The sequence below is a fragment of the Curcuma longa genome, chromosome 17 (assembly GCF_044706935.1).
Source record: "Curcuma longa cultivar G26 ecotype Majalengka, Jawa Barat chromosome 17, ITB_CL_G26_1.1, whole genome shotgun sequence".
Taxonomy (NCBI): Eukaryota; Viridiplantae; Streptophyta; class Magnoliopsida; order Zingiberales; family Zingiberaceae; genus Curcuma; species Curcuma longa.
In genome coordinates, this window is record NC_133877.1 from 9,016,883 (window position 1) to 9,043,486 (window position 26,604).

General features: G+C 36.2%; 1 protein-coding gene and 1 pseudogene across 1 annotated transcript; one reads left to right on the forward strand and one right to left on the reverse strand.

Annotated features, from left to right (window-relative positions):
• Positions 1-307: 307 nt before the first annotated feature.
• Positions 308-25,679, forward strand: LOC141848642 (protein PIGMENT DEFECTIVE 338, chloroplastic-like). Its single transcript, XM_074736693.1, is given in 9 exon segments — positions 308-480; positions 483-1,189; positions 10,609-10,683; positions 10,760-10,831; positions 11,601-11,681; positions 12,038-12,135; positions 24,249-24,374; positions 25,036-25,084; positions 25,184-25,679. Coding segments are annotated over 9 exon segments (1,512 nt in total). The 5' UTR covers positions 308-389; the 3' UTR covers positions 25,397-25,679.
• On the reverse strand, positions 17,628-18,574 carry LOC141811422 (uncharacterized; annotated as a pseudogene).
• Positions 25,680-26,604: the final 925 nt, after the last annotated feature.

The following is a 26,604-nucleotide window of genomic DNA, read 5'->3' on the forward strand; positions in this document are numbered from 1 at the left end:
CCGGCGAGTGTCGTGTCGATCGGGCCTGATCCGATGGGCGGAGATGGTCGGACGGCGATGAAATCACGGTGGCAGTGGGCGTGGGTGAGAGAAGTCGTGGACGGGGTCGCGTAAGCACGGCGCAGTATATCAATTTTCCAATCTTGATTAATTTGACTTTATAAATATGATCTTCATATAAAACACCGGGACTTTCCCACGTAATCTAAAATGAATCATATAAAATGAACCGGTCGGGTCTAACAGGAGTCCCGCCACCGGATAAGGATTTTCAGACGGCGTACGTTAGCGCATTCCCTGGCAATCGGCTGCGAACGAAGCAGTAGCTGCAGGCCGTGGATAGCACCGAGCAGTGAGCTTCCGCTGGCCGCGCTCAACCGAGTGCGATAATGGTGGCGGTGCTGACATTGACGCCTGCCACGGTGACGAGAAGCCATCGTTTCCATCCTCTCCTCCTTTTCAACTCCAAGCTTCCTCCCCCTTCCTTTTTCCTAAAAATGCTTCCTTTAACGGTGGACGCCTTGTGTCCGCTTCCTTCTGCGGCACTCTTGCCGCCGCCGCCTCGTCCTCGTCCCCCGACCCCCGATCTTCCAAGGAGACAGACGTCGAGCTGCTGCTCCACGACAAACCCTATCCTATCCCCGTCCCCGACGACGAGGAGGCTGCCCCAGCACGCCCCGACCCTGATGAGGCTTTGGCCCCCTTCTTGAAGTTCTTCAAATCAAGGGATCCTTCGGAGGAGTACAATACTATTTCAGTGGAAGAGAGAGATGCCAAGACGGTCGAGGAGGAGGAGAAGGACAAAGTGAGCGTCCAGTACTACGAGCCCAAGCCTGGGGACCTTGTGGTGGGCGTTGTCGTATCGGGTAATGATAAAAGACTCGATGTTAATGTTGGGGCTGATATGCTCGGGACGATGCTGACCAAGGAGGTGCTGCCTCTGTACGAAGCGGAGCTGCCCTACCTTCTATGTGATCGGCATGAGGACGTTTCGGGATTCGCGGTGCAAGGGAAAATGGGAGTTCTCAGCGACGAGGAAGCGTTCAGTGGAGGGAAGGTACCTGGGAAGCCCATCGTTGAATTTGGAACTATTCTCTTTGCAGAGGTCCTTGGTCGAACGCTCAGCGGACGCCCTCTCCTGTCTACGAGGAGGATGTTCCGACGGGTAGCATGGCACCGAGTGAGGCAGGTTCTCTACCCTCTCTTTCTGAACCTTTTAATTTTAATTATTTGGCAATAGGATTCATGTGATGACCAGCTACATACAAGACGAAGGACCTTCTTTTTGTTCTGCTCTAGCTGAAATCCTCTCGTATCACTGTCAACCATTCGGTTCACTCCTTTTGATAGCTTTTGCTTGTTCACTTAAAGTTTACATGTTCATACCATTCCTATTGCAACTTTTAGTATGTCTGTCCTCTGTTTACCCTTTGCACATATAGTTGGACTACTTTCTCTACTACTGATAAAGGCTTGAACTGGTATCTATTTCAACGGTTGTCCAACAAAATGATCTTCCAAAAGGTCTATATCACTTGTCTCAAAACCTATGAATATACCATAGTTATATTAGCGTTGATTAGAATTCAAAATATGCATCCAGAAACCATCAAATCAAACTAGGGAGTGGCAGAGTTTATAAGAAGAATTGACAGTTCCATAGTGATATTTGGTCCTTTTAAACATAATGATTGGATCATAGAAATTTAAAATACATAGGGATTTCACTTTGTGTGGTATCCCATGTAAAAACTCTCAATTGTATTTTGTAAATAAACAAATCAGTTCTCTAATATATTAGTTTCTGCAAGTTGTGGATCAAGTCTTAAGAGAAGATTAAATTCAGCACATTTTATTCCATGATGAGAAAACAGCATCTCACAGTAAGTAGTTGTTAAAATTGTAAGGTTTTAAAAGATAGTTGCAAGCACTAGGCGTCGAGTCATTGCCCAATGCCTAGGTAGTTGCTAAAATTTCAAGGTTTTAAAAGGAGGTTGCAAGCACTAGGCTTCGGCTCATTGCCTAGCAGTTTGGTGGAGGTGTTGGAGGTTGATATTAAGAATTAAAATAAATAGGTCTATAATTTGACATTTAAAATGACTTAACAATGTATGAATTGAAAACAACTTTGCAATCATAAGTAACTAATAATTGATACACATACAACAACAAAATATATCATATTTCACATTACAACAACAAAAAACCCTCACAAAACACAATAAAACATATAAGTACATACAATGTATATACAATCATACAAGTTGCATATAAACATAAAGTTTATTGCAAGAAAACACACAACAACTGAACAATATAACATAAAAATCCAATTAGTTCATAATTATTGTCATACTATTATGTTAAAATTTAGGACAATATCAAAATATGGAGAACTGATGTCAAGCTACAATTAGGCGCATAAGTCTAATTCCCTATAGAAGGAGAAAAACTATAAAAAATCTCATTAAATTCTCTAGCACTAGTGGTATCTTGTGACTTTGATGAATCTCTTCCCTTCTTATTTTTGTGCTTTTTAAAATTTGCATTAAATTAGAATTTTCCATAGACTAGATCATTCGTCTTCATCATAGCTACTCTATTCCTTTTTTTCTTTCTATAAATTTATAAGAAATATCCATTTATTGATACTAATTTATTTACCACAAAAATATTCACGAGGTAAACACTTTGACTTTGTTAAGGTAGTTGTTAAACTTAGTCATTCAAATGCACATTAATTCCTCTCATTCTCGGAAGAGTTACATGTTTGGCTAAGAATCATGATTGCCATTACAAGTTGAGAGTGTTGGGATTACAATCAAAGTCCTATATTGAAAATACATGGAGAAGATCATGAGTTTATAAGATGGAAAGATATCTTCATTGGTATGAGATCTTTTGAGTAAAATTCAAAAATAAAATCATGAGGATTTATGCCCAAAATGGACAATATCATACCATCATGGAGACATATTGATTCCATTTGTTCTAACAATTGGTATTAGAGTCATGGTCTATGTGGAGTCATATGGGGAACATCAGGAAAAAACGAAGGAGGTATGGGAGGTCTGAACGATGGAGATAATGGTAGAGGACTTCTAGTAAAATCTATGATAAACTCTCGAGGCAAGTAAGCCCTAGTAAGTTAGTTAGATCGGATACTAGACAATCTTGACGGATCAAGAGGATCGAACATCGAGACAAAGAGGGCCTGGTGGGTCAAGAGATTGGACGCCAAACTGGCCTCGATTGGAGTATGGTGGTCATTCGTTTGAGGAGAGGATTGTTGAGATTACAATTAAAGTCCCACATTAAAAATACATGGAGAAGATCATGAGTTTATAAGATGAAAAGATATCTCCATTGGTATGAGACTTTTGGATAAAGTCCAAAAACAAACTATAAGGGCTTAGACTCAAAGTGTACAATATCATACTATTGTGGAGATCGTTGATTCCATTAGTTCTAACAGAGCGTGCTTCTCACATTTAGAGGAGGTGCATGCTATGTTAAGAATCTTTTTTTTTTTTTTGCAAGTGGAGAGTGCTTGATCAAAATATTGACCACTTATATGCTATCAATTTAAACTAATAGACAATATTAGTAAAATTCTAAAATTTATTCAAAATGATTCACTAACTTATCAAGTTATACTTACTTAGAATCTTCATTGTCATTTGATCTTTGTCTCACAACAAATTGTTTTTCAAAGAGTCCAGTTGCATCTTTATATGCCTTTATTTCCACACTTATCTCACTTTCTTGAATGGTAGGATCAAGAAAGATTGAATTATACATGTGAATATAACATCCAAGGCAACACTATTTGACTTTTATCTTTGAAGAGTCACTATAATAGAGATTTAGCAAGTAATATGAAGAAGAATTCTAATGTAGCATCCAATCATCATCTTTCACTTTTCTCTTTCATAAAACTTTGAAATGGAAAAAATTGTGGACCTTGTGACTGCAGGTCGTATGAGATCCTTCTTTTGAGTGAAGTGGCACATTGTGCTTAAAGCGTATGATGATTATATAATAAAATAATTTTAATTCTTGTCTTTTCAACTAAATCTTTAATTGTCTTTCCTCTATCAACTTCTTCAAGCATTAAATCAATAGTGTGAGCTACATATGTTAAATGAATAGGTGGCAAAGTATGCACCTCTTGTATTATCGCCCCACCTCCCTAATCTCTTTTATACATTCATAAAAAATGCTATAAATATATTCAATTGTGTGCGAGTTCTTAGGAATGTATTTCAAGAAACTTATACCTAATTCTTATTTATGCATAAGTGTATAACACTTTTTCCCTTCTATCTATGAATTAGTCATAATAGTTTAGCCTCTTCCAGACATCCCTATGAGGTTACAAATTTGTTTAATTTTTGATATTCTTTTTTAATTAAAGGTTTACCAAACTCATAAGAAGTTAGACCTTTATAGCCCAAATCATATTGATCGATTGCCTCTACCGTGATGGGGAAATATTTTTAGTTGGCTATATGAAATAGAATGCCTACTTCATCGAACCATCAAACAACATATTGGTTGACTCTCTTTCTTACTTGGCAAGTTTATCACTTATGCTACTGTGCCTCAATGATCCTTGTAATGCCACTATTTTTAGATCATTAATGGTGAACCAATCTATTTATCCTTTAGATTTTGTCCTTTTGCTACCTATTTTTTTTATTTTTGTTTCTCTTTCTTGAGAAATCATAGATTGAGGTGCCGAGCCGTGCTCATTGGCATGGGTGAAAATTGCCATTTTGCTCGCTGACCATCATCGGATTCTTTGGCACTAGAGTGGCAACTCATGATGGAAATAGAGAGGGAGAGAGGTTCGTGACAAAACAAGGGAGGGAGAGAAGAGAGATTGAGGAGGAGAAGAGTATCTCAGAAAGAATAGGCGAAAAATGACACATATGGGCACGATAGCTAGTGAGCATGATGGGCACGATGATGAGTGACGAGCAATACAGTTGTGTGTGTGGTGAGGGATCAAAGAGGCGATGAGTGCATAGAGAGAGAAAACATAATTAAATATAATTCAAACTTTTTAAAATACCACTATCCTAATCAAGGATTGAAATCTTGAGCCGTATCGCTCGATATTGGCAAAAAAATTTGTTCCGCTAGCGGACCGACACTAACACAGACGTTCCGGTCGGGATATCATTCTGAGGCGCCGCACGGGCTCGGTGATGCCTTTGATGGTGTCGTGCGAGTTGCACGCGCCCTCGGTCGCGGTGCATTTTTTTAATTTTAACTTAGGTTTTAATAATCCACTCGTTGAGGATAATTTAAAGAGGCTTAAGTAAAACCTCATAAAATTATCCTATTATTTTTTAAAAAATATTTTATTTTTAAATATTTAGATTAAAATTTTTATTTTAGTAAATATATTTTATATTTTAAAAATATCAAAACTATATCGGCACGGTACGATATGGTACCGAAACTGTATCGTTTTGACTCGGGGCCAAAACCTCGGTAAGACTTGATATTTTAAACCTTGATCCTAACTACATACATTTGGACCAAACTATCTTGCATATAAACTTGCTTTAGGGTTTAGGGAGGGAAAGAGGGAGAGAGGCTTGTGGAAAAAACATGGAGGGAGAGAATGCGGGAGAGATGTGAGATCGAGGAAGAGAAGAGTATCTTGGAAAGAACGGTTGATAAGTGATAGACATGGTGGGTGTGGCAGCAGTACCTTAGATAGACAATGCGATTAGTTAGCAGACATGATGAGCACGCCGACGAGCTGCTAGCAATACGGGTCAGGGAGGGGGGAGAGTGATCAAAGATGGGATGAGTGCATAGAGAGAGAAATCTAATTTTTTAAAATACCTCTTTCCTAATTACATATGTTTAAATCAAAATAAACTATGGTTTGAATTCACATAATCATAATCACCATGTCTACTTGATGAGTTCTAACTACCCCTAAATTGATTTTCACTTGACCACCTAAAATTAAAATATTTATTTTATTTAGCTTAGTTAGTTATTTACAAATTTTGCAAAGATTTAAATAAGATAAAATTTGGTATCAAACATTAACAAATTTTTTTTCATGTTCTAATTTTTGTTACGTAAAAAGAGATTGAGAGAGATCATGTAAGCAAGCTACTAGAAAACTAAGGGGGCGTTTGGTACAAGTATTTTCCGTTTTCATTTTCTGTTTTCTAGAAAATGAAAACAGAAAACCTGTTTGGTTGACGTTTTTATTTTTATTTTTTAGAAAATTCATTCTCATTTTCTGGAAAACTGGAAAACGATGAAACATCGTTTTCTAAAAAATGGAAAATGCGGGGGTTGAGAATCAGAAAACGTGAAAACGCGCTTCGCTTCGCTGCCTGGTGTGGGGCTAGGCATAGAGACTCTTCCTCCGTTGTCGCCTCTGTTCGCCGTCGCCAACATCCAGCCGCCACCATCTTCAGTTGTCGCCAGCTCGCGAAGAGGAGACAGCAACCGAGGAGCTCCGCCGCTCCGTCGCCGTCGCACGCTGCCACCCCCTGTTCCGCCACCCCCTACACGAAGACACCGCAGCCCCCTCTGTTCTTCTTCTTCTACCTCTGCTCACCGTCGCAGATTGGCCGTCGCCGTTCGCTGCCCTTCAGCCGCCTGCCGCCTGCCGCCTGCCGCCTGCCGCCTGCGCTCAAGACGCCGCCCACCAACGCCGGAGTCGCCGCCGCCTGTCGACGCCGCCTCTGCCGTCGGTCCAAGCTACGCGAGAAGTTGCCGATGAAATCGGTAAAGGAAACTTTACCGATTAGTTTTAATTAATTGAGTTAATTAATTATTAGATTAATTAGTTAATTAAATCATTAGTTAGTCAATTAGTTTAATAACTATTAGATTGTTAATTAATTGAGGATTAATATGTGTAATTAGGTAATTTGATAAAAGATTAATTGATGAATTGGATTAAGGTTAGTTAATTAATTAAAACTCGTGGGATTAGACAAAGCTGTTGGATTAATTAAGATAATTAATTAAAACTCTAGATTTTTATTTTAATAAAAAAATAAAAAATATAGAAAATAGTTATCAAACCAAACGCGTTTTCCAGTTTTCTATTCTAGAAAATAGAAAACAGCATATCATACCAAACATATTTTCTGTTTTCTGAAAATTAGATCAGAAAATAGAAAACTAGAAATAGAAAATGAAAAATAGAAAATGGAAAATATTTTCCAAACCAAACGCCCCCTAAGATTCGACGATATCATGTTAAGCTTCTCTTTACTTGATTAACAAAATATCAATCTTTTTTTTCACTATTTTAAATTCATTTTATTGGACTACCATTAACAATATAAGGTGATTGCAATGAGTATGCACTCTATTTTTTGTCCGCTCTAATATTTGTAGTTTCGTGGAAAAAATAAAATAAAATAAAAATCAAACAATATAAATTTGAATTATTTGACTACATTTCAGAGAGTTTTATTTAAGTTTTATGCAACCAAATACATTAAACAATATTTAATGCTTAAAGTTTCTATTAAATGCTTATGAATAGATTTTAAATATAATTATTTAAACCTATAAAAATATACTTTCATTTAAAATAAAATTATATGCTTAAAAATGTAACTTTCTCTAGCCTTCAAGTATGAAATTGTTCCTATGTTGTAAATTTCGAAAGCAATGCATGCCTTATATTATAGAGGATGAAGAAAAACTTTATTTTCTTGTTGCTCATTCCATCCTTCTACATGCATAAGTTTATAGATTATAAGTGTAAATCATTATAAAACGAAAGAAAGAAGTTTACAAATGAATAAAAAAAAGTAGCTTAGTGTACGAAGCTCCTATTATTGCAGGGTCTCGGGAAAGGGTCAGACCACATTGAGACTATTGTATACAATCTTACTTTGCATTGCAAGAGTCTATTTCTGCGATTTGAACCTGTGACTACAAGATTACACAACAACAACTTTACTATTGTGCTAAAGCCCCCTTCTAAATTTACAAATAAATAAAGCTAAAAAAGTAAAATTTAATTGGTAGCAAACATTTTTAATTGAGGCTATTAAATTAATCAACAAATATAAACATTATAAAAAAGATACATTATCTATTAACAATCTAATTAGTTATTATGTAAACAATTAATTACAATAAAAAATTAATCAAAAGTTATTATTAATAATTTAAATAAAAAAGAATTAAAATCGTACTGGTATGATATGATATCATTTCGGTTAAAGACTGAAACTCCAACATAGTTCAAAATTTTGAACCTTTTTAGAAATATCAACCTTTCTTACCATGCCATTCTTTCTGGAATTATCAACCTTTCTTCTTCCAGCAACATTACATATAATTCTTTTTTTATTGTCTATATAGATTCAATGAAAATTTTCTTGGCATCATAGGCTAATTTTTAATAACTTGCAATATTACCGTGACTACGAGTTAGGTGTTGCTTTATTGTTAGGTTTTCTTCCCACAAAATTTACACATGTGGTATTAGAATTATTCTTGGAGGGAGATATCTATAATTGTAGGTAGGACTAGTCCATCTATGTGGTTTATTGTAATCATATCAAGAATCTTGTGCCAAAGTTGATTTCATACCTCACTGGACTAAACAATAAACAAGAAACATAGTCAAAGATTTTTTTATTGGATTCAAAACTATTAGACAACATCAAATAAAAGCTAGTTAAACAATGCAACAAGTTAAAGAAGATGATGAATAAATTATACCTCACTATGATGAAGAATAATACATCATGATTGTATCAATGTCTGCCAACAACATAATCACATTTAGTCCAATTCACTCGGTTGATTGCCATATTATATTCTCCTGCATGGCTCACTGTTTAACCAATTTTTTACATCCACATTATAACATGGATAATAATATCACTAGTAGTATTGATTGAGTGCCCAAAGAAGATGTTTATTATGCCAATGCCATGAAAGTTTAGAGCCAAGTACATCAACAATGGTAAACCTACGCCACCACAATACATATATAGGGCTGATGCCTTGATTGAGTCTTTAGGATGACACCTTGATGCCATTAGGATTTGACACATAGGTATGTATTTTAGGCCGACACTCTTATGCACATACATTCAAATTTAAGTGCATATAAAGAATTAAATATGCCTCCCATACTGTCCAATTATACCCACCTATTGGAATTGGATATACCCTTCTCTTCCTTTTGTTCCACAAGTTCCTTGCAACTATAAGTCCTACATAATATTTTTAGTCAAGATAATTGCATCAACACATGTGATTTCATTCAGATTTTAAACACTAACTGTGTTCAAGCTATCAAACGCCATTTAGTTGCTTAAAAGAGTATTTCCCTCTCTTAGGCAATCCTATGAATACATGTGTGTGTTTTAGCTTTCAACATTACAAATGCCATCTTCTTCCCTTTAGCAATTCATGAAATCCAACCAAGGGTTCTTAATACCTCTACTAGCACAAAAGCTTAAGCGTAGATGATCGTTGAAATCTTAGGCTTCTCCTTGTCTTGCCAATCCCCAACAAGAGAAGTAAGTGGAGAGAGAAGAGGGAGTCTTCCACCATTCCTAATGTCTTTCCTTCCTCTAGAGATCTCCACAATGTGGTAGACGAATCAGTTTTGGGAATTGGGAAGAGGAAGAGACAAAGACGGAGAAATAAGAAAGGAGTTCGACACCAAGGGGCACTGTCAGTTCCTCTTGGTTTACCCCACCCCACCTCATTAATTAGAAGAATAATAATTTCCCTTAAGCTTACTCCATTTGCAAAATAACCTTGAAGAGTCCCTTAATATTTAGAAATTTTCCATTAAACTCCACCTAAGTCGGGTTTAACTCATACCCAACTTGGTTCTACGAAATAAACCTGCATGTACTGTCAAAGTTGGCCTTCTATCACCCTATGCCTAACACTTCTCAATGGGGTCACACCTTCCATGGTTAAATAATTAGGCATCCTAGTTAACATGTTCCCAAATCATGCAAAAAAACATTATGTTTCATTTAAGTTATAGATTTTTTTTTTGGGAAATTACACTAAAAATAAATAATTTTTTGTGTGAACACACTTGAAGCATTTTATGAACATTTGGCGGATAAGTCACATTCTAATTCCACCTAGGTGCCCCCTAGATTGGATTTTAGAAAATTGAAAATTTGGATTCATGTCCTATTAACGAGTAGTTTCACTGTTTTATATTTTTTTCTTCCATTTATCCATTTTCTACTTGGAAATCACAGAGAAATTTAATGGAGGCATATTCATGCCACATAACTTTGCATAAGGTTTTACTTGGAATTCATTTTCTACTTGGAAAGTTTTTCCATTTAATTGATAACCTACTCCATAAGACATTTTAATGCTTGATGCATTCATACAGCGTTTGCTCTACCTCGAAGGATTAAATAGACTGGTATTTTGAAGCTAGAAAAGCATAAGCTGGTTTACTGTGGCACAACCATTTGTTTGTTGGCTCTCTTTCTTTATCAACCATACTCCTATTGGGGTAGTATTACTTGCTCAAAGTTAGGTTTAGAGGATATAAATCAATGCAGAAAGTTCTTTATATCCTGACTATTTTTTTTGCCATATGAATAGATAAAGCAACTAAATGAGCCAATTGAAATTAAAATATTTGAATGGAACACAGGTGGCCTACTGACCAGAATTGAGGTAAATTTGTTGGTCTTCATTTAGTTGATTTCAGATTACTTATTATACTTGTCTGTTATATCCAATTCATTTCCAGGGTCTGCGAGCATTCCTACCAAAAGCTGAGTTGATGAACAAGATAAAGAATTTCACAGATTTAAAAGAAAATGTAACTGACTCTTATTCTGGATTTTTAGTTGCTAAGATTATCTCTACATCTTTTTCAGAAACTGTCTATATTACTGGATGATAATGCATCTCTACATTTCTCTTTCTACATGTATGTTCTATTTAGTTTCTACCTTTCCTATAGGAGGGATACAAAGTGAGAAAGAACAGCCAAAAGGGAGAGGAAGAGGGTGGAAGAGAAAAGGCAGAGTGATTTCCTTGTATTGTTTTCTTGAGGGGTCAAAAATATATAAAATTTTCATTTTCATCAACCATCATTTCCTTAGTTGGAAAGAAATAGAGAAAGAATTGTTATTTTAGTATTTTTTATTTTTTCAAAAAAATAAAATTAATCTAAGGTAGATGTTAAAAGGTAATTTTAATTCTTTTCTAAATGCAATTTGTTTTCACCCGACATTTTTGATTGATTTTGAGAGAGTCAAATCTTTTCATGATTCCCTCTTTCCATTTCTCTCCAAACATCAGGAGATAGTGGTCCCTACCTCACCTTTCCTCACCCTCTCTTCTTCCTCTTCCATCCACTGTAAGAATACAACCTTATGCCCTCGTATGGGTTTTATATGGGGTTTTATCCATTCAACTGTTCTATAATGGTTTTTTCATATAGTGGTCTATGGTACTTGGAACGCGGTTCTTCTAGAGAACTTGATGATGCACATATTATGATGCTTCTATTGCTTCATATTGGATCATGTTTATCTGTTGATTAAATACTTATGTAGGTTTCTGATCTTGTTTTCTCTATTTAGGTTGGCCGCAGGATGTATGTGTGCATTACCAGAATTAATCAAGCAACTAATGACTTGATTATTAGCGAGAGAGAAGCCTGGGTTAGTTGATTGTTAGATTGTTATAGTTCTGTTTTCATTTAATTTTTGTTCCATTTTGCCACAAGTTAGATTACCTTTTATCTTTTGCATAATTTTTATCTCAAAATAATTTATCAAATCTATATATCAGTTAAAATTGGGTAAGTATTATCCACATAGAAATTTTGTATTTTCTTAGATGTTAGGGTGCAGTTGAATTCCCTACCGTTTCTCTTAGGAAGTAGGACTTTGCTCTTAGAAGTCAAGTAAAAATTGTTTTGAAATCCTGTTTCCTATTTCATTCTTTTCCCTTGTCTTTTGGAAGTAGGCCTTTACTCTTGTATTTTTATGATTTGTGGATCTATCTTCTTTTATAGGCCGTGATGAACCTGAAAGAAGGAACTCTTTTGGAAGGAACTGTAAGGAAAATTCTTCCATATGGAGCACAGATTAAGTTAGGTGACACAAACCGAAGGTACATGCACCTTTGTCCTTTGTAAAATTTGAAATCTAGTATCTAGTTGTATGGTACATCTGTGTAGTTGGCAAGCATGCTTCTATACAGCTCGTATGCATCTCAGATATTCATGTCTACAATGTATTGTCAAGTCATCTTGTCATGAATAAAACTTAGCTCACAGAATCTCACTTATAGTTCAAACCAATATTGGGTAGTAATGGATTGAAAAATAAGCAGCTCAAGCCATAGTTTGCAATCGTGTATCTAAAGTTATCGAATTGAAATTCAAATCATGAATCCTTTTGGTGATTTTGCGAATCATGAATCGTAAGGTTCATATTAACAACTTTAAAAAAATACCTCACTAGAATTTTTAAGAATATTCTTTTTGACACCATATGATTAATATATTTTGATAAACCAAACACTAAGCAATGGACTGAAAGCTAAAAACACAAATGGACACCATCAGCAAGTAATCAATTAAGGCTATAGACCTTGAGGAAAAGAGTCTTGGTTCATGGACTCTTATAACTTGGTAACAGACTGGCTAGCTAGGCTTAACAGAAAAATGACAAACTAGAGGACCATAGACCTTGATCTGTGAAGGCTATAGTTGAGCTTTTCTTGCTCTCTTTGCCGTGAAAGCAATATGATTAATCAGCCAAGGATTTTGCGTATAAACAAAAGTTAGCATACAATGTTAACTAATGCAACAAACCTACCATGTTGGATAATGTGTTAAGATTTGTCACAATTGTAATAAAGATTTTGTTCAATAGACCTTTGGCTTTTAGATTTCAAAATTTGAGGAACATGTTGCATTAAAGAATAGTTACTAAACTAATCAAGAATAAAGATGTATTGTTAGATTAGTATCACCAAATCCAAAATATCTCTAATAATTATCCATATAAAAATATATCAAAAGGACATATCTGTACTGCCCACATCCTCTCCAATTGAGATGTCATGATTCGCCCCCAGGGCATAGCTGAGTTGGTTACAACGGAGCAGAGTTGTTGAAGTGGGCAAGGGTCGAATCTCGGCAAAGCCGAGGCAATGCCCTCCTCCGTCGTTGTCAACTGTAGTTTTTCGATTTACCTCCTCACAGATAGTCGTGGGGCCGACCGTGTGGGGCCAACCGTATGGCGAATTCCACCTTTTGCTGAAGAGAAGTCATGATTCTCATCATCATCTTCATCTAGCATAACTATATCTTCCTCTTTAGCGTCTTGCTCACTAGTTGCTCCCTTAATAATTTTCTCCTTTTCTTTTTTTTTTATATTTACTCTTTTTCATTTGATATTTACATTTATATTTCTTGGACCTAAAATAGTGAAAGAAGAAAATATAAATATAAAGATTAGAAGTATCAAACATCCTTGTGAGTTGTAACTAGTAAATTCTTAAATTAATTACTATTCATATATTACGTTTTCCTTCTTTGAAGGCCCTCTCTTCTCCACAATAAAATACTTTTAGACATCTATCCATGAAACATCATTTGGAAAACAATGTCCTTTAGTTTGGAACTAATCCTTGCATCATCAGTTCTGTTTCCAACAAACAAATTGGATAATGTGAATCTTCATTCTCTTGACCAATTTATTTTTGTCTCAACTCTAATTGAAAATTGTTATTCACAAATAAAAGTGCATCCAATCGATGTTGGTCTATGTTTTAAAATAGATATCCTCAATCGTGCTCTAATTCCTTCTGCATCCCGTAGCACATGTTAAGCTTAGAACACGAATAACAAGGCTTTATATTTCAAAACATTCCAACCACCATAGCTTTTCCACTATAAAACTGTAGAAGAAACAAATTAAATCATAAACAATAAAATAATTTGTACCAAATCATAAAATAGTTTTACATATATGGTTGATTTTTATCTCTTGCTGCTACTGTAATACTTATGTCAAAAATCCCTTTGTTTCTCTTGAATTTCTAGATTTGTTCATCCACCTTTATTCTAATCTAAAATTTTCTCTATTGTCCTGTTCTAACTTCCACATTATAAGTAAAATTTGGATCAAATGTAACATGCAATCTTAAATTTTAAAGTATGTTACATCTTATTATCATTAATCAAAACTTATAGTGGAATTAGAAAAACTTAAGTAGCACTCAATTAAAATTTACCGAGGATTAAGATAGTAGGCTACTGCATTGTGTCTATGAACTTGTAAATCCAATCTAGTGTCAACAAGTTTCCAAATCTGTTGATATATACTCAATGCCATTAAAGTTTTTTCTAGTTCACTTGGCTCTATCCTAACTTCAAAAATATAGCCCATAACTACCTTCACACCACCATCCACAAGAAGCACCCTCACAAGTGGAGTAGCACATTTCAAGCAAAACTTAATTGACTTTCAAATCGTGAATCACTTAATACAATGTCTTGTACTTCCTTCCCTCATAATTACCTTGCAAAAGGAACTTGTAACCCATAATTTAGTGACAAAAATGGATCTAATTGTAATTTTCTTCTCCAACATTGTTTTCAGTGTCAAGTATACTGTAGATAATCTGTTTATTGTAGACAATAAATAAATTCTTTGATCTGCTTTGCCTTTGCTATATATCATAGATGACACATTGTGACCAAAAAAAATTTATGAGCAAATCTACTCTTCTGTTCAAATTAGTACCAGAATCCGTTTTCTAGATTACTACCAGGCTAAGTTTTTCAACTTCAAATTAATATCAGCTAGATTCCAGATTCCAGATTCCATAATTATATTCATCCTTTACACTGTTATCCAGCCTTGTTCTATTTACTATTGACATTGATTCATCCTTTACACATTAATTCATAAGGAATCAGAATGCCTCCCAAGAAGCAGAAGGTTGATATTCCATGAGACTTGAAAAAAAAAAGCTGATGAAGGGAACGAAATGCGATTGTAATGTAATCACCATGGGAACACGTATAGGAGTGTTATTAGTGGAATGAAAAATCATCTGGTGACATAAGGCAAGAGGTTGCACCTTGTCCAAAAATTTCAGATTACTGTCAGAAATTAATTCATATAGATTTCAGGTGATATAAAAAGAGATGACAGATTCCCTCAAGATTGCTTTGATGAACAAGAAAATACAAGTAGTAAAGAGATGGGAAGAATTAATTCATTTAGGTTGAAGAGCATTGGAAAATCAAAGTAAACAGCAATCAATCTACTTGTGAAGAAAAGAGAAGCACTATGCGATGCATTATTGTAATGCATAATGCATTGCTGTTCAATTTGGTCAAGAGCCCTCTATTTAGTCAAATGTTGAAATCTATTCGAGAGTATAGTTAAGGCTGAAACCTCCTGCTTGTAGCAAGAGTGATATATTTAAAGTAGATTTAATCAATGAAAATCTTCAAAAGTATAAATTTGAGTAGAAGACAGGGTGCACTATTAAGTGTGATGGATGGACTTGTTCCGGCTGGATGCCGTGGACGGTCAAGCCACCAGTCAATAAGATGCCATCTCAACCTTCGCTGATCCCGCCAACGAGAGGAACCCGAGGAAGAAGAGAACTGAATGATCGGATTAGGGTGTCGGGATTCCCGACAGGCCACTCCGATGCACAAGTCAACAACGAGAAGTAGTGAAAATAGATAAGACAATAGTGCTTCGAATGTAGAGGATTCGAGAGAGTTTCCATGTCGGATCGATCATTGACCCACTTCGCCACGTTAGGCCAACAAAGACCCGCCATATCAGGGCTGATAGTAGGACACTCACTAATTTTCTAGTTAGTAAAAGTCGACACAGAATTTTGAGATCTAGTGGCACCAAATGCAATTAAAATGTCTCAGTTACTTGGTAGCATAGTGAAAGAAAAATGTTGTCTAAGTTGTCGCAGATGGTGTGTTTAACTAGTTAGCAGCTAGACAACTATCAGAAGTGAAGCAAAAAATTGTCACCTTGTGCCATGCATCATATATCTTCATACTTCAGTGCTCACTGTATAGAAGATTTGCTAAAGAAGTTATCTGATAAGACTTTCAATATATTACAAGATCTGCTACAACATATAACATAGTTGATTCTGAAAATAATATTGGAGGAGAAAATTACAATTAAATCTATACTTCCTTCTGGGGCTATAAGTTCTTTTGCAAGTCAATTAGAAGGGAAGAAAAATACAAGACTGGATTGTGTGGTTCACAATTTTAGAATTAAATAAAGTTTTGTTTTAATTGTGCAATTCCACTTGTTGAAGTGTTTGTCTTATGTGATGGCGATGTTAAGCATATAGCTATATTAACGAAGCTATGGAGAAAGCCAATGGGAAAATTGCAAAGAACTTTAATGACATTGAGAGTAGACATCAATCGATCAATGTCATTGAGAGTAGACATCAACGGATCTAGGAGATTATTAATAGTAGATGAGATTTCCAATGTCATAGACCCTTACATGCAGTCTGCTATCTCAAGTCCTCAATATGGATTTAAATTGAATGCTACTTAATAAGTCTTTATCACACCTTGGATCAATACAACCCTTCTCATGGTAGCACTTAATCCAATGAGCAAGATGACTATATGACGCCAGATAGAATAGCGATTATCTTGCTGGCAATATTTATTTCGTTGATCGATTGCGAACGTCGAAAATCAATCTTTTAAAACTTGTTAATTCGATAGAATACCAAGAGATAGGAAAATAAACGATATTGTCAAAAATATTATTAAATCAAAACTGTTTTAAACATTAATTAACAAGATGCTTATATAGATCCAAAACCCTAACTTGTAAAAGAAAAAAACAATCCTAATAGAAAAGAAAATTTTCAAAACTACTTTAAATATCAAAAACCCTAAAAATTATCAAGAATAATAATATAAATATTTGGATCCTCCTGCATCAGTCGCCTTGTTTGAAAAGAATTTATCCTCAAGTTTAGAGTAGTATTAGGTGGTTGCCCAGGAGGAAAATCATTTGACATTAAATTAATAAAATCTACAAACAAATGTTGAACTTTGTGCTTCCTCTTGAACTCCTGTACAAAATGGTTCACCATGCGGTTATCAAAATCTTTCACTGCCAAGATGAGCATCACCAACAGTAGCCTTGACCTCAAAGAGATCCTCCTCAATGGTATGAAAAGAGACATCAAAAGTGTCATCATCAAGATAAAAAATGAGAACATTCTTCTCACCAACACTACTTGCTTTCTTGTTAGATCCATAGGCAATAGTAGCAACAATAGGTTCATTGATGATCCTCATCACATTCAGACCAAAAATGACATTGGTATCCTTTATGGCCTGGCGTTGGGAGTCATTGAAGTAAGCAGGGACGGTGATAGCAATATTCTTCATAATAGATCCAAGATAGGCTTCAATAATTTCTTTCATCTTGATTAACACCGTAGAAGAGATTTCTTTAGTTGCAAACTACTTCTCCTCCCCTTTGTAATTAACAACAATCATAGGCTTGTCACTAGGGTCAGAAATAACCTTGAACGACTAGAGTTTGATGTTGCTTTGGATGGATGCATCAATGTAGCGCCTCCCAATCAAATGCTTTGCATCGAACATGGTGTTGATAGGGTTCATGCAACCTGGTTCTTGGCAACGTCGCTAATGAGACGCTCGAAGTCATAGTGAGTGAGGAGCTTGCGGAGGACGACAAACATGGCGCGGAATCAAATGCAGGGGAGGAGTGGACGACAAAGGTGAGCTTAAGCGTTGGGGTGTCCGGGTGTAGGCCACGACAAAGGTTCAAGAGGGACTCGGTGTGGGAGCGCTGCTCATTGGAGGTGGACATCAATTGGCCGATCAGAGACTTGAAGGGGCCTGATTCTGTCGAGTTGAGAAACACAAGGATCTGCTGGTGTTGATCCATCCTTCCTCTGCTGCCTTCTTCCGAAGGTAATGGTGCTGAAGTGGCAACACAAGAAGAAGACATGAACGAATGGTGGGCGGGGAGTTGATGCTCGCTCTCCTTCTTGCCGACTTCTTCCACTTTGCCTTCCTCGGTGTCTTTCTTGTCATCTTCTTTCCTCATCATCCGAGATTTCTTTCTCTGTGGTCTTCCCGATCCACAGGGACATGGGATAGCTGATGAAGTCAGAATACATCTGGATTAAAATTTTGAGTTGGTGTTCCTCAAGATACTTCAACTGATCTTCTTTGAGAAAGAGAGTGAGCTTTGTTCCCCTTCTGAGGTTTTCCCTTGAGGCATTCCCTGTAACAGTGATTGAACCTCCAACTTGCGACTCCCAAATATTTTGCTCATCATCGTTGTGCTTGGTTGTCACCACGACTCGCTCAACAACGAGATACGCAAAATAGAATCCCACACCAAACTGGCCCATCATGCTGACGTGAGCTTTAGCAGCAAGCGCCTCCATGAATTCCTTAGTGCCATCATTTAATGGTACCAAGATTGTTGACTAGATCGGACTTTGTTAAAGTTTGTGGGCTTGTCAAGGACTGATACATCACCTTCATTATGATTTTCATACTCCTCACAATTCATAATCTGATGTTAGTTCTGAAGAGAATTTTAGAGACTCCAAGGCACTTTTAAAATTGGATTCTTCATTGTCATCATCGTACACTGGTTCACCGACTATTTCATCGATAATTTCATCATCGTCGTATATTAGCTCGACAGTTGACTTAGTCTCGTCTTCGTCATGATAAATAAATTGAGGCGTAGAGTTAATGCAAGGCGAGACGATGAAGACTAGGGCTTTGTCGATAGATAAACTAGGTTGTTGATTACCGTCAGACAAAGTGAATTTTTTATCTTCGATCAACACTTCGTTTAGGTGTATCTCCTCTTCGTTAGCATCATCATAAACTGGATTATTAATTGCCTTGATCTCGTCATCCACGTCTTCTTCAATCAATTGGTAAAATTTCTCCATGTAATCATCGACCAATCTTGCATCCTGTCTCAATGTCTGACGTCGTTGAAACACAGTCTGAGTGTAGCCGAAAGGAAAAATGTGACTCTTCATCTTCTTTTTCATTTTTTCTCAATCACTGATCTTGCCCTGTTTGTCTCGTGAGCATCGTAACTGCTCCTACCATGTTGATGCTCGATCGGTGAGTTTGATGACGATCAATTTAACTTTTACACGATCGGATGCTTCCTCATAATAAAATATTCTTTCCACTTCGTTAAGCCAATTAACAAATTCCTCAGTCCCAGAAAATTCGAGAAGATCAATTGGAAATTTAATATCTTCATACTGCTTCTTTCAACCATGACTTTTGCGATTGTGATAGGAATTTTTAAAACAGGAAGAATTAGGATAAGAGAACTTACAATCTTTTAGATCTTGAGTCACTTAGACGCTGGGATAACTTTGTATCTTGTCTTTGTAGATCAAGAATCTTGTCTTGGATGCTACGATCACGGTGTAAGATTTCCTCAATCGGAATCTGCTTGTCACGACCACGATCACGACCGACGATGATCCATCAGATTTGAGAGCTCTGATATCAACTGACGCCAGACAGAATAACGATTATCCTACGGGAAATATTGATTCTGTTGATCGACTGCGAATGTTGGAATCTTCTAAAACCTGTTAATTCGAAAGAATACTAGGAGATAGAAAAATAAACGGCATTGTCGAAAATATTATTAAACCAAAACTGTTCTAAATATTAACTAACAAGATATTTATATAGACCCAAAATCTTAACTTGTAAAAGAAAGAAAAAATCCTAATAGAAAAGAAAATTTTAAATATCAAAAATCCTAAAAATTCTTTAAAAAATAAAAATTATCAAGAATAGTAATATAAATATTTGGATCCTCCTGCATCACTTTAACTCATTATGAAGGAGAATTTTTAATAAAATTTTGGTAGCATTTCTACTGTAATGTGCTTAAACCCTGTATACAAAAATACATATATATAGGTCGCTCGCAATGTAATCCAATTATCATTTGCATATATATTTGAAAGAAGTGAAAACATAGATTCATGAAACAATTGTAAACAAGCCATCATAAAGAAATTATAGAGAAGCCAACCACAATGCATAAACATGGTATCACACACGCCATGCACAACCAAATCCAAAATTCTCACATTCAACAAATTCACAAATGAACATCATAAAAAAACACAAGTGTTCTGAATACAATAAAATTTTAAAGGATAATAGAGATGAAGTAAAAAGTCTCGCAACACAACAACACCTCCGAGTAGCAATTGTTAGTGAGAGCCCTAGAGCCAATCATGTGATGATTGATGATGGACTTGTTGTATCATATTTCTACTTATTTATAAAGGCATTTCTTTTGTGGTTATTATACTTACTTGTATTGGTGCCAAATAACTAAGTATAATAACGTCCTTGAGTAGATGGTTCGTATCTATATCAATCGATTAGTTGAATCGATAGTGAGATGATATAGAGAACACTACTCTAAAGCATTCCTAGTCAAGTATTAACATTCAGGGACAATGTTAATGCGTAGAGACTAGCATGTAGGTCAACATGATGACTTGATCTCACAAGTCATGGATATGAGATATCAAGTTGACACATGGGTATGCATTGGAGAATGTATACTGAATGACCCGCCATGAGAAAGTATCATGGATCGTTATATGAGTGTCATATACTTTCTCATGTGGCTATTAGTATGACTATTAGTCCTTAGACCTGAAGTCACCATGGTTCCCAACATAAGGAGTTACATACTTTGGCTTCGTCAAACGTCACCCGTAACTGGGTGGACTATAAAGGCGATTACTGGGTATGTAACAAATTATGTAGTGGGATGTGAGTGATGTAGATGGGATCTATCCCTCCTATATGACGGGAGTGATATCTTAGTTCTTGATAGAGTGAGACCACTAAAGTGCATGGCCATGCCCAAATGAGTCAATATGAGATGTTGAGCTCGTTTGATTGAGTGAGTTTACTTGGAGTTCAAGACATAGATTGATTAGAGGATGACACGGTCTATGCCTCGGTTTAATCAATCTTGATATCAAGGATAGAAGGACATGGTCACATATTGTGAGAGTCACAATTAGTAGTCACAAGGTGATGTTGGATCTCAACATTCTTGTAACTTGGGTAGTAGTGATGTGTTGCTAGATACCGCTCACTACTTATGCACCTAAATGAGTTTAGGGCATTGCCAACGTTACAAGAACCTATAGGGTCACACTCAAAGGGCAATTAGGTGGAAATTAGGTTCATGTGATGAACCAAGAGGATTAGATTCATGTGATGGATCAAGTTGGGTTAGGTGTAATCCAAACTAGACTAGTGGAGTTGATTTGATCAACTTTGGGAGATTAGAAGTCAAGTTTGACTTGACTTGAGAAGGAGAAATTTTGGGAGTCAAGTTTGACTTGACTTTGTGCCATGTCATCATAAATGTTGACTTGACTTTTTGCCATGTCATCATTTATGTTGACTTGACTCATGCCACATCATGGTCAATTATTGACTTGACCATTTGACCTTTAGGTGAGGTGGCATGAGTGATGGCCAATAGTGAGCCTCCACATCATCATGCCACCTCATGGGAGGTTACAAGAAGAGGTTGTAACTCATGGGAATTCATGGCTTTAATAGGGATTAATGAGCTTTAATGGTGGGGGCCACAAGTGGATGAAAAGATGTTTTCTTTCACTCAACGTGAAAGGGGTTTTTGATTGCAACGTTGAGAACTTTCTTTCCTCTCTCCTTCTTCTTGTCTTCTCTTCTTCTCTCCCTTCTCCACTTGCTGCCAAAAGCTCTAAGGGTGCTAGCACACTCTAAGCTTTTGATTCCACAAAATTGTCCGAGTGGATACCATAGAGGAGACTACACGAGTAGCTCTCGAGATCCGACTCCACCGTGGACGAGCGGGATACGCGAAGGGCACGCATCGAGGGTAACGATCTCGTCTTGTAGATCTAATGTAGATCTAGGCTTGTAAACATGTACATGAACGTTTTTAGTTTTTATCTTCGCACGGATCCAATGGCAAAGGGTGTTCCGAGGTTTCCGCAACGCAAAAAGCGATTTTTGCGGCTTGGAAAACCCAACAAGCTTCATGCTTTTTATCATGGGTGGCGGCAATGCTAGTCATGCACAAGGAATAGCATGTCTTGGAATGCCCAACGGTTGTGTTGCTAGTCTTCTTGGGTTTGCTGCTCCAGTCACTGCAAGCTTAAATGTGTGCATCCACAAATGTGTTGTTTTGCCATGCACAATATTCGAACAAAAAAAAATTTATATACAACTAGTTTACTTGGTGTTGGTTGGGAATCATGGGTAATCATTTGAGCAAAAATTTGAGAGTGCTACGGTCAGTTCTGATAATAAAATTATGCCTCCAAATATATGGAGTCTATGTTCAATTGCCTTCACCAGTCCGATTAATTCTTTCTACTAATTAAGCTGGTAGACAGTGATGATGCAAAGCTAAAGATCAGCTGAAATCAGCAATCATGTTGGCTCATTGTTGCAGTACTGCTCCAATTCCTATGCTTGATCAATGGTGAAGGGCTTAGAGAAATTTGGAAGGGATGAACTAGGAGCTTGAGTAGGGCAGCTTCAAGTTTGTTGAAGGTATCTGTTGACTTTGGATTCCAGACAATCGATTCTTCCAAAGCATTGACTTGTATGGTGCTATAAGGTTCTAACACTTCCCAACAAGGTTACAGTAGTAGCTGAGACCACTAAGAATATTGAATTGTTTGAAAATTGAAGTAGGTTGTTGCCAGGCTAAGATAGTCTGAATCTTACAAGGATCAGCCTCTACACCATCCACTCATAAATTCATATGATATGTGTCCCAGGTAAGAGATCTTGGCTCACTAGAAAGAGCATCAGAACACCTTAAGAGATTTTGTTGTTGCAGGATAGATAAAGCCAAATGAATTTGGATCAGATGGGTGAGCCATGTTTTGTCATAACTTCGGACATCATCGGAGGGCATATCAAGACATACATAGTTGTCTCCTGAACACGAACTGTTGGTTGGCATGGGAGAAACATCTTGTTTTGTTGGTTAACTGACATGCGAGACAAGCTATAGATGGCACCACAACTATGGTGACACCTCACACCAATGGTGACGTCTTTGTGAAGCTTCTGTGAGGTCTCAAAACGACAATGATTTCGACTGAGGTCTGCATATGGTTTGCAACGATGGCAACATCTTCGCACAAAGTTCACAAGGCTTCTGTGTGGTCCTGAGATGGCAACAATTTCACTTGTGGTCTACGATGAGGGCTGACTTCGTGTGTGCAGTGCATGAGGCTTCCACAAAGTCCCTAGACAATGAGTGTTTTCTTCTTCCTCCTCTCCCCCTTCTCTACTTCCGTTGTTAGAGTTAGCTTTTGGTGCTGCTTGAAATGCCGTTGGGGGAATTGTGAGGCTGAAAGGGACAGAAATTCGAAATGCCTATCATGCCTTCAGAATGCAATTTTCTCCACATCCTCCATTCAAATTTGGTGATAGCTGATAGCTGATAGCTGATAGCTAGATCTAAGATCCAAATTAGAAAAGTATCTTATGGCAAGAAGTTCATCTAGCAGCTTGTCCACCACCTAAATTGGAAAACTTGTCTTTCACTCTCACAATGTTAAGTGCTTTATAGTCAACCCAATCTCCAAGAGTATGGGACAAGAAAGGAAATTGCCGGAGTGGGTAATTCTTCTTTGTAATTTGTCATCAAATTCCATATGTTCCTTCGCCATCTTAATATGGGTGCTATCATGATTGCCTTTGCCAGTCATGCCTAAGGCTGTCATGATTGTCATAGTCAATTATGATGTGGTTATCAATAAACATATTCAACCATTCTTTTTTCAAATGTTCTATTTCAATATCTTTTAATACCACTTTTAAGTCTGCCAATTGCCATGTAAAACATATTGAGCTTGTCTCTCTGCTTTCTCTAAAGATTCTGATGTAGCATTTGAATTGAGTTTCTTTTCTGGTATAATGCCCATGATTTTCTTTGAAATGTTTTCTAGCTGTGTATGATCAGAATACAAGATGATAAACACTAAACCTTCTTGTTTATTGTTGAGTAATAGTCAAATAGTAATGTGAACTTTATCTATGTGTATATGTTACAAATATTGATTTATTTCTTTTCTTCCATACCAAGTCTAATCAAATGCTCTTTCAATTGCAGTGGACTACTCCATATCTCAAATATTACTCGAGCCCGTGTTGCATCCATAAGTGACATACTAAAAGTGAATGAAAAAGTAAAAGTTCTTGTGGTCAAGTCAATGTTTCCTGACAAAATATCTCTTAGGTATGTTAGTTGATCATTCTTGTTTATAATAAATCATTTATTCCCATTTCAAATTTAAAATCTATAGCTGGTTTGGTCTTTTTAATCACTTTATCCTTGTTTGCTTTCTATGGGGATAGAAACGTGGAATGGAAGATAAATAGAAAAAGACAGAAATAAGGAAGAAGAGAAGAAAGAATCACTATTTTATCGAAATTTTAATTTTGAAAAATTTTAAATGATAGAAATAATGAAAAGATAGGTAATAAATGATTTCAATTTTTTAAAATAATAAAGCCAATTGCAACTGGCTCATGTGCCTCGATTTGGGCAGAAATAAAATGAGAAAGGGTGAACTGTTTTCTCTCTCTCTTTTCTTTTTTTCCCCTCCAATTTCTCTCCAAGGAAATGATGAAATTTGGAGTGCTTATCATCTCTCTTCTGCCATTCTTTCCCCATCCTCCATCCATCCTAGAAAAACCATATTACGTGGATAATGTATTTCAACTATTGACGAATCTTTACAAACATTAGTATTTCTGTGCTTGCACAACATAGAATCATGAAATAGTGTTTGCTAATTTGATATCTTATGGACTAATAATGGATGTTATAGAAAAAGAAAATAAATTTTTTGCATTGTAAATTGATATCTTGTATAATTCCATTGTGCTACAAATAGCATTGCAGATCTTGAAAGTGAGCCAGGGCTACTACTCTCAGATAAGGAGGTTCTGTCTCTTTAAAGTTTCTTTAATTGAAAGTTCTTTTGTTCTTTAGTTGCCCGTATGCTTACTTTAGCTTCTTCTAACCTACTCTCAAATTATCAGAAAGTATTTTCTGAGGCTGAAGAGATGGCTAAAAAGTATCGAAGAAAGCTACCTGTTATTTCTGCAAAGCACAACAAATTAGACTCACTTCAGGCTGACTCACTTCCCTTTGATGATGAAGCTGCATCATATGCAAACTGGGGATGGTTCATATTTCAGCAGCATGCCGAAGTAAATGAAGACAACACTGTTGTGTCAGAATGCTCAAGTTAATGAATATATATTGACATGAATGGTCGGAGGTTTGGATATCATTCTCATAACTTCCAGGTTAGAAAAAAGTTTGCCTATCTGTTTATAGTGTTGCAGTAGTGAGTTGAAGAATCATTCTCATATCTCATTTTGAGAATGACAAAAAACACCCTGCTAACTTTCCTTTTAAGAATATAGGCATCTTGTAACTCGAACCATCTTGTTTTCATTTTATTCACTATATTTTATGTCATACTGACAATGCGAGTGTTCCTATTAGGACCAAAATATTGGTCTTTTCACACATCTTTTGGAAGACTTGAGATTTATGTACTTGTAGGTATGATTCTCGTTTCGGGTCATGAGGTATTGATTTCATTACTCAAGTTCTTTCTAGGTCAGGTGCATTTTTGAACTACTACCATTCTTGTTGACAGGCTGCCAACTGAGGCAAAGTTTAATTGAAGGGGGCAGTGATATTTCTGTCATTGTTAATAATATAATGTAATTATTTATACTGTGCATATGCGAACACAGTAGAGTGCAAAACAAATCGGGATGATTGAATAAAAAGAACTTTACAACGCTTGAAAAAATGTGTTCATGATCATATATGAAGATTTTTTTTTGTGATGTTATTGTTCCAATATGCATTATCCAATTATGAGATGGTTTATCTTTTGTTGTGTGTAATCTCTAAAACATCTCTAGCACCTCCTTCATTTGTGATAAAGGCAGCTGCTGACGAGTCAACCATGCAACAAAGCTAGATACTCACACATAGGAATCCCATAAAGGTTCATCATATGTATCATCCAATTATGTGGTCTATGAACTCTGCATACCACTTATCAAGGTTGTCAAACTCGCGATTCCAGTGTCGACTCGGTTAGGGGTGCACAAACTCGTATCGTAAACTAACTTATGAGCAAAAATAACGATGACGTTCTGACAAACTCGTATCGTAAACTCATACCACTTGTCAGAACGATGACGTTCTGACATATGAGCAAAAATAACCCACCACCATTAGACTTGTCATATCTTTATGACCTATTCTTGGATATTTTATGTTGGGATATTTTCTGTGTTTGCATATTATGCTTGAATGTTTTAGTATTTTTTTTTATCTTTAATTTTTTGCTTTGTTGTGATATCTCATTTTAACATTTTTAGATATGTCTAATTGATTATAATTATGCATGTGCCGGTAGATAACTTATTTTGTT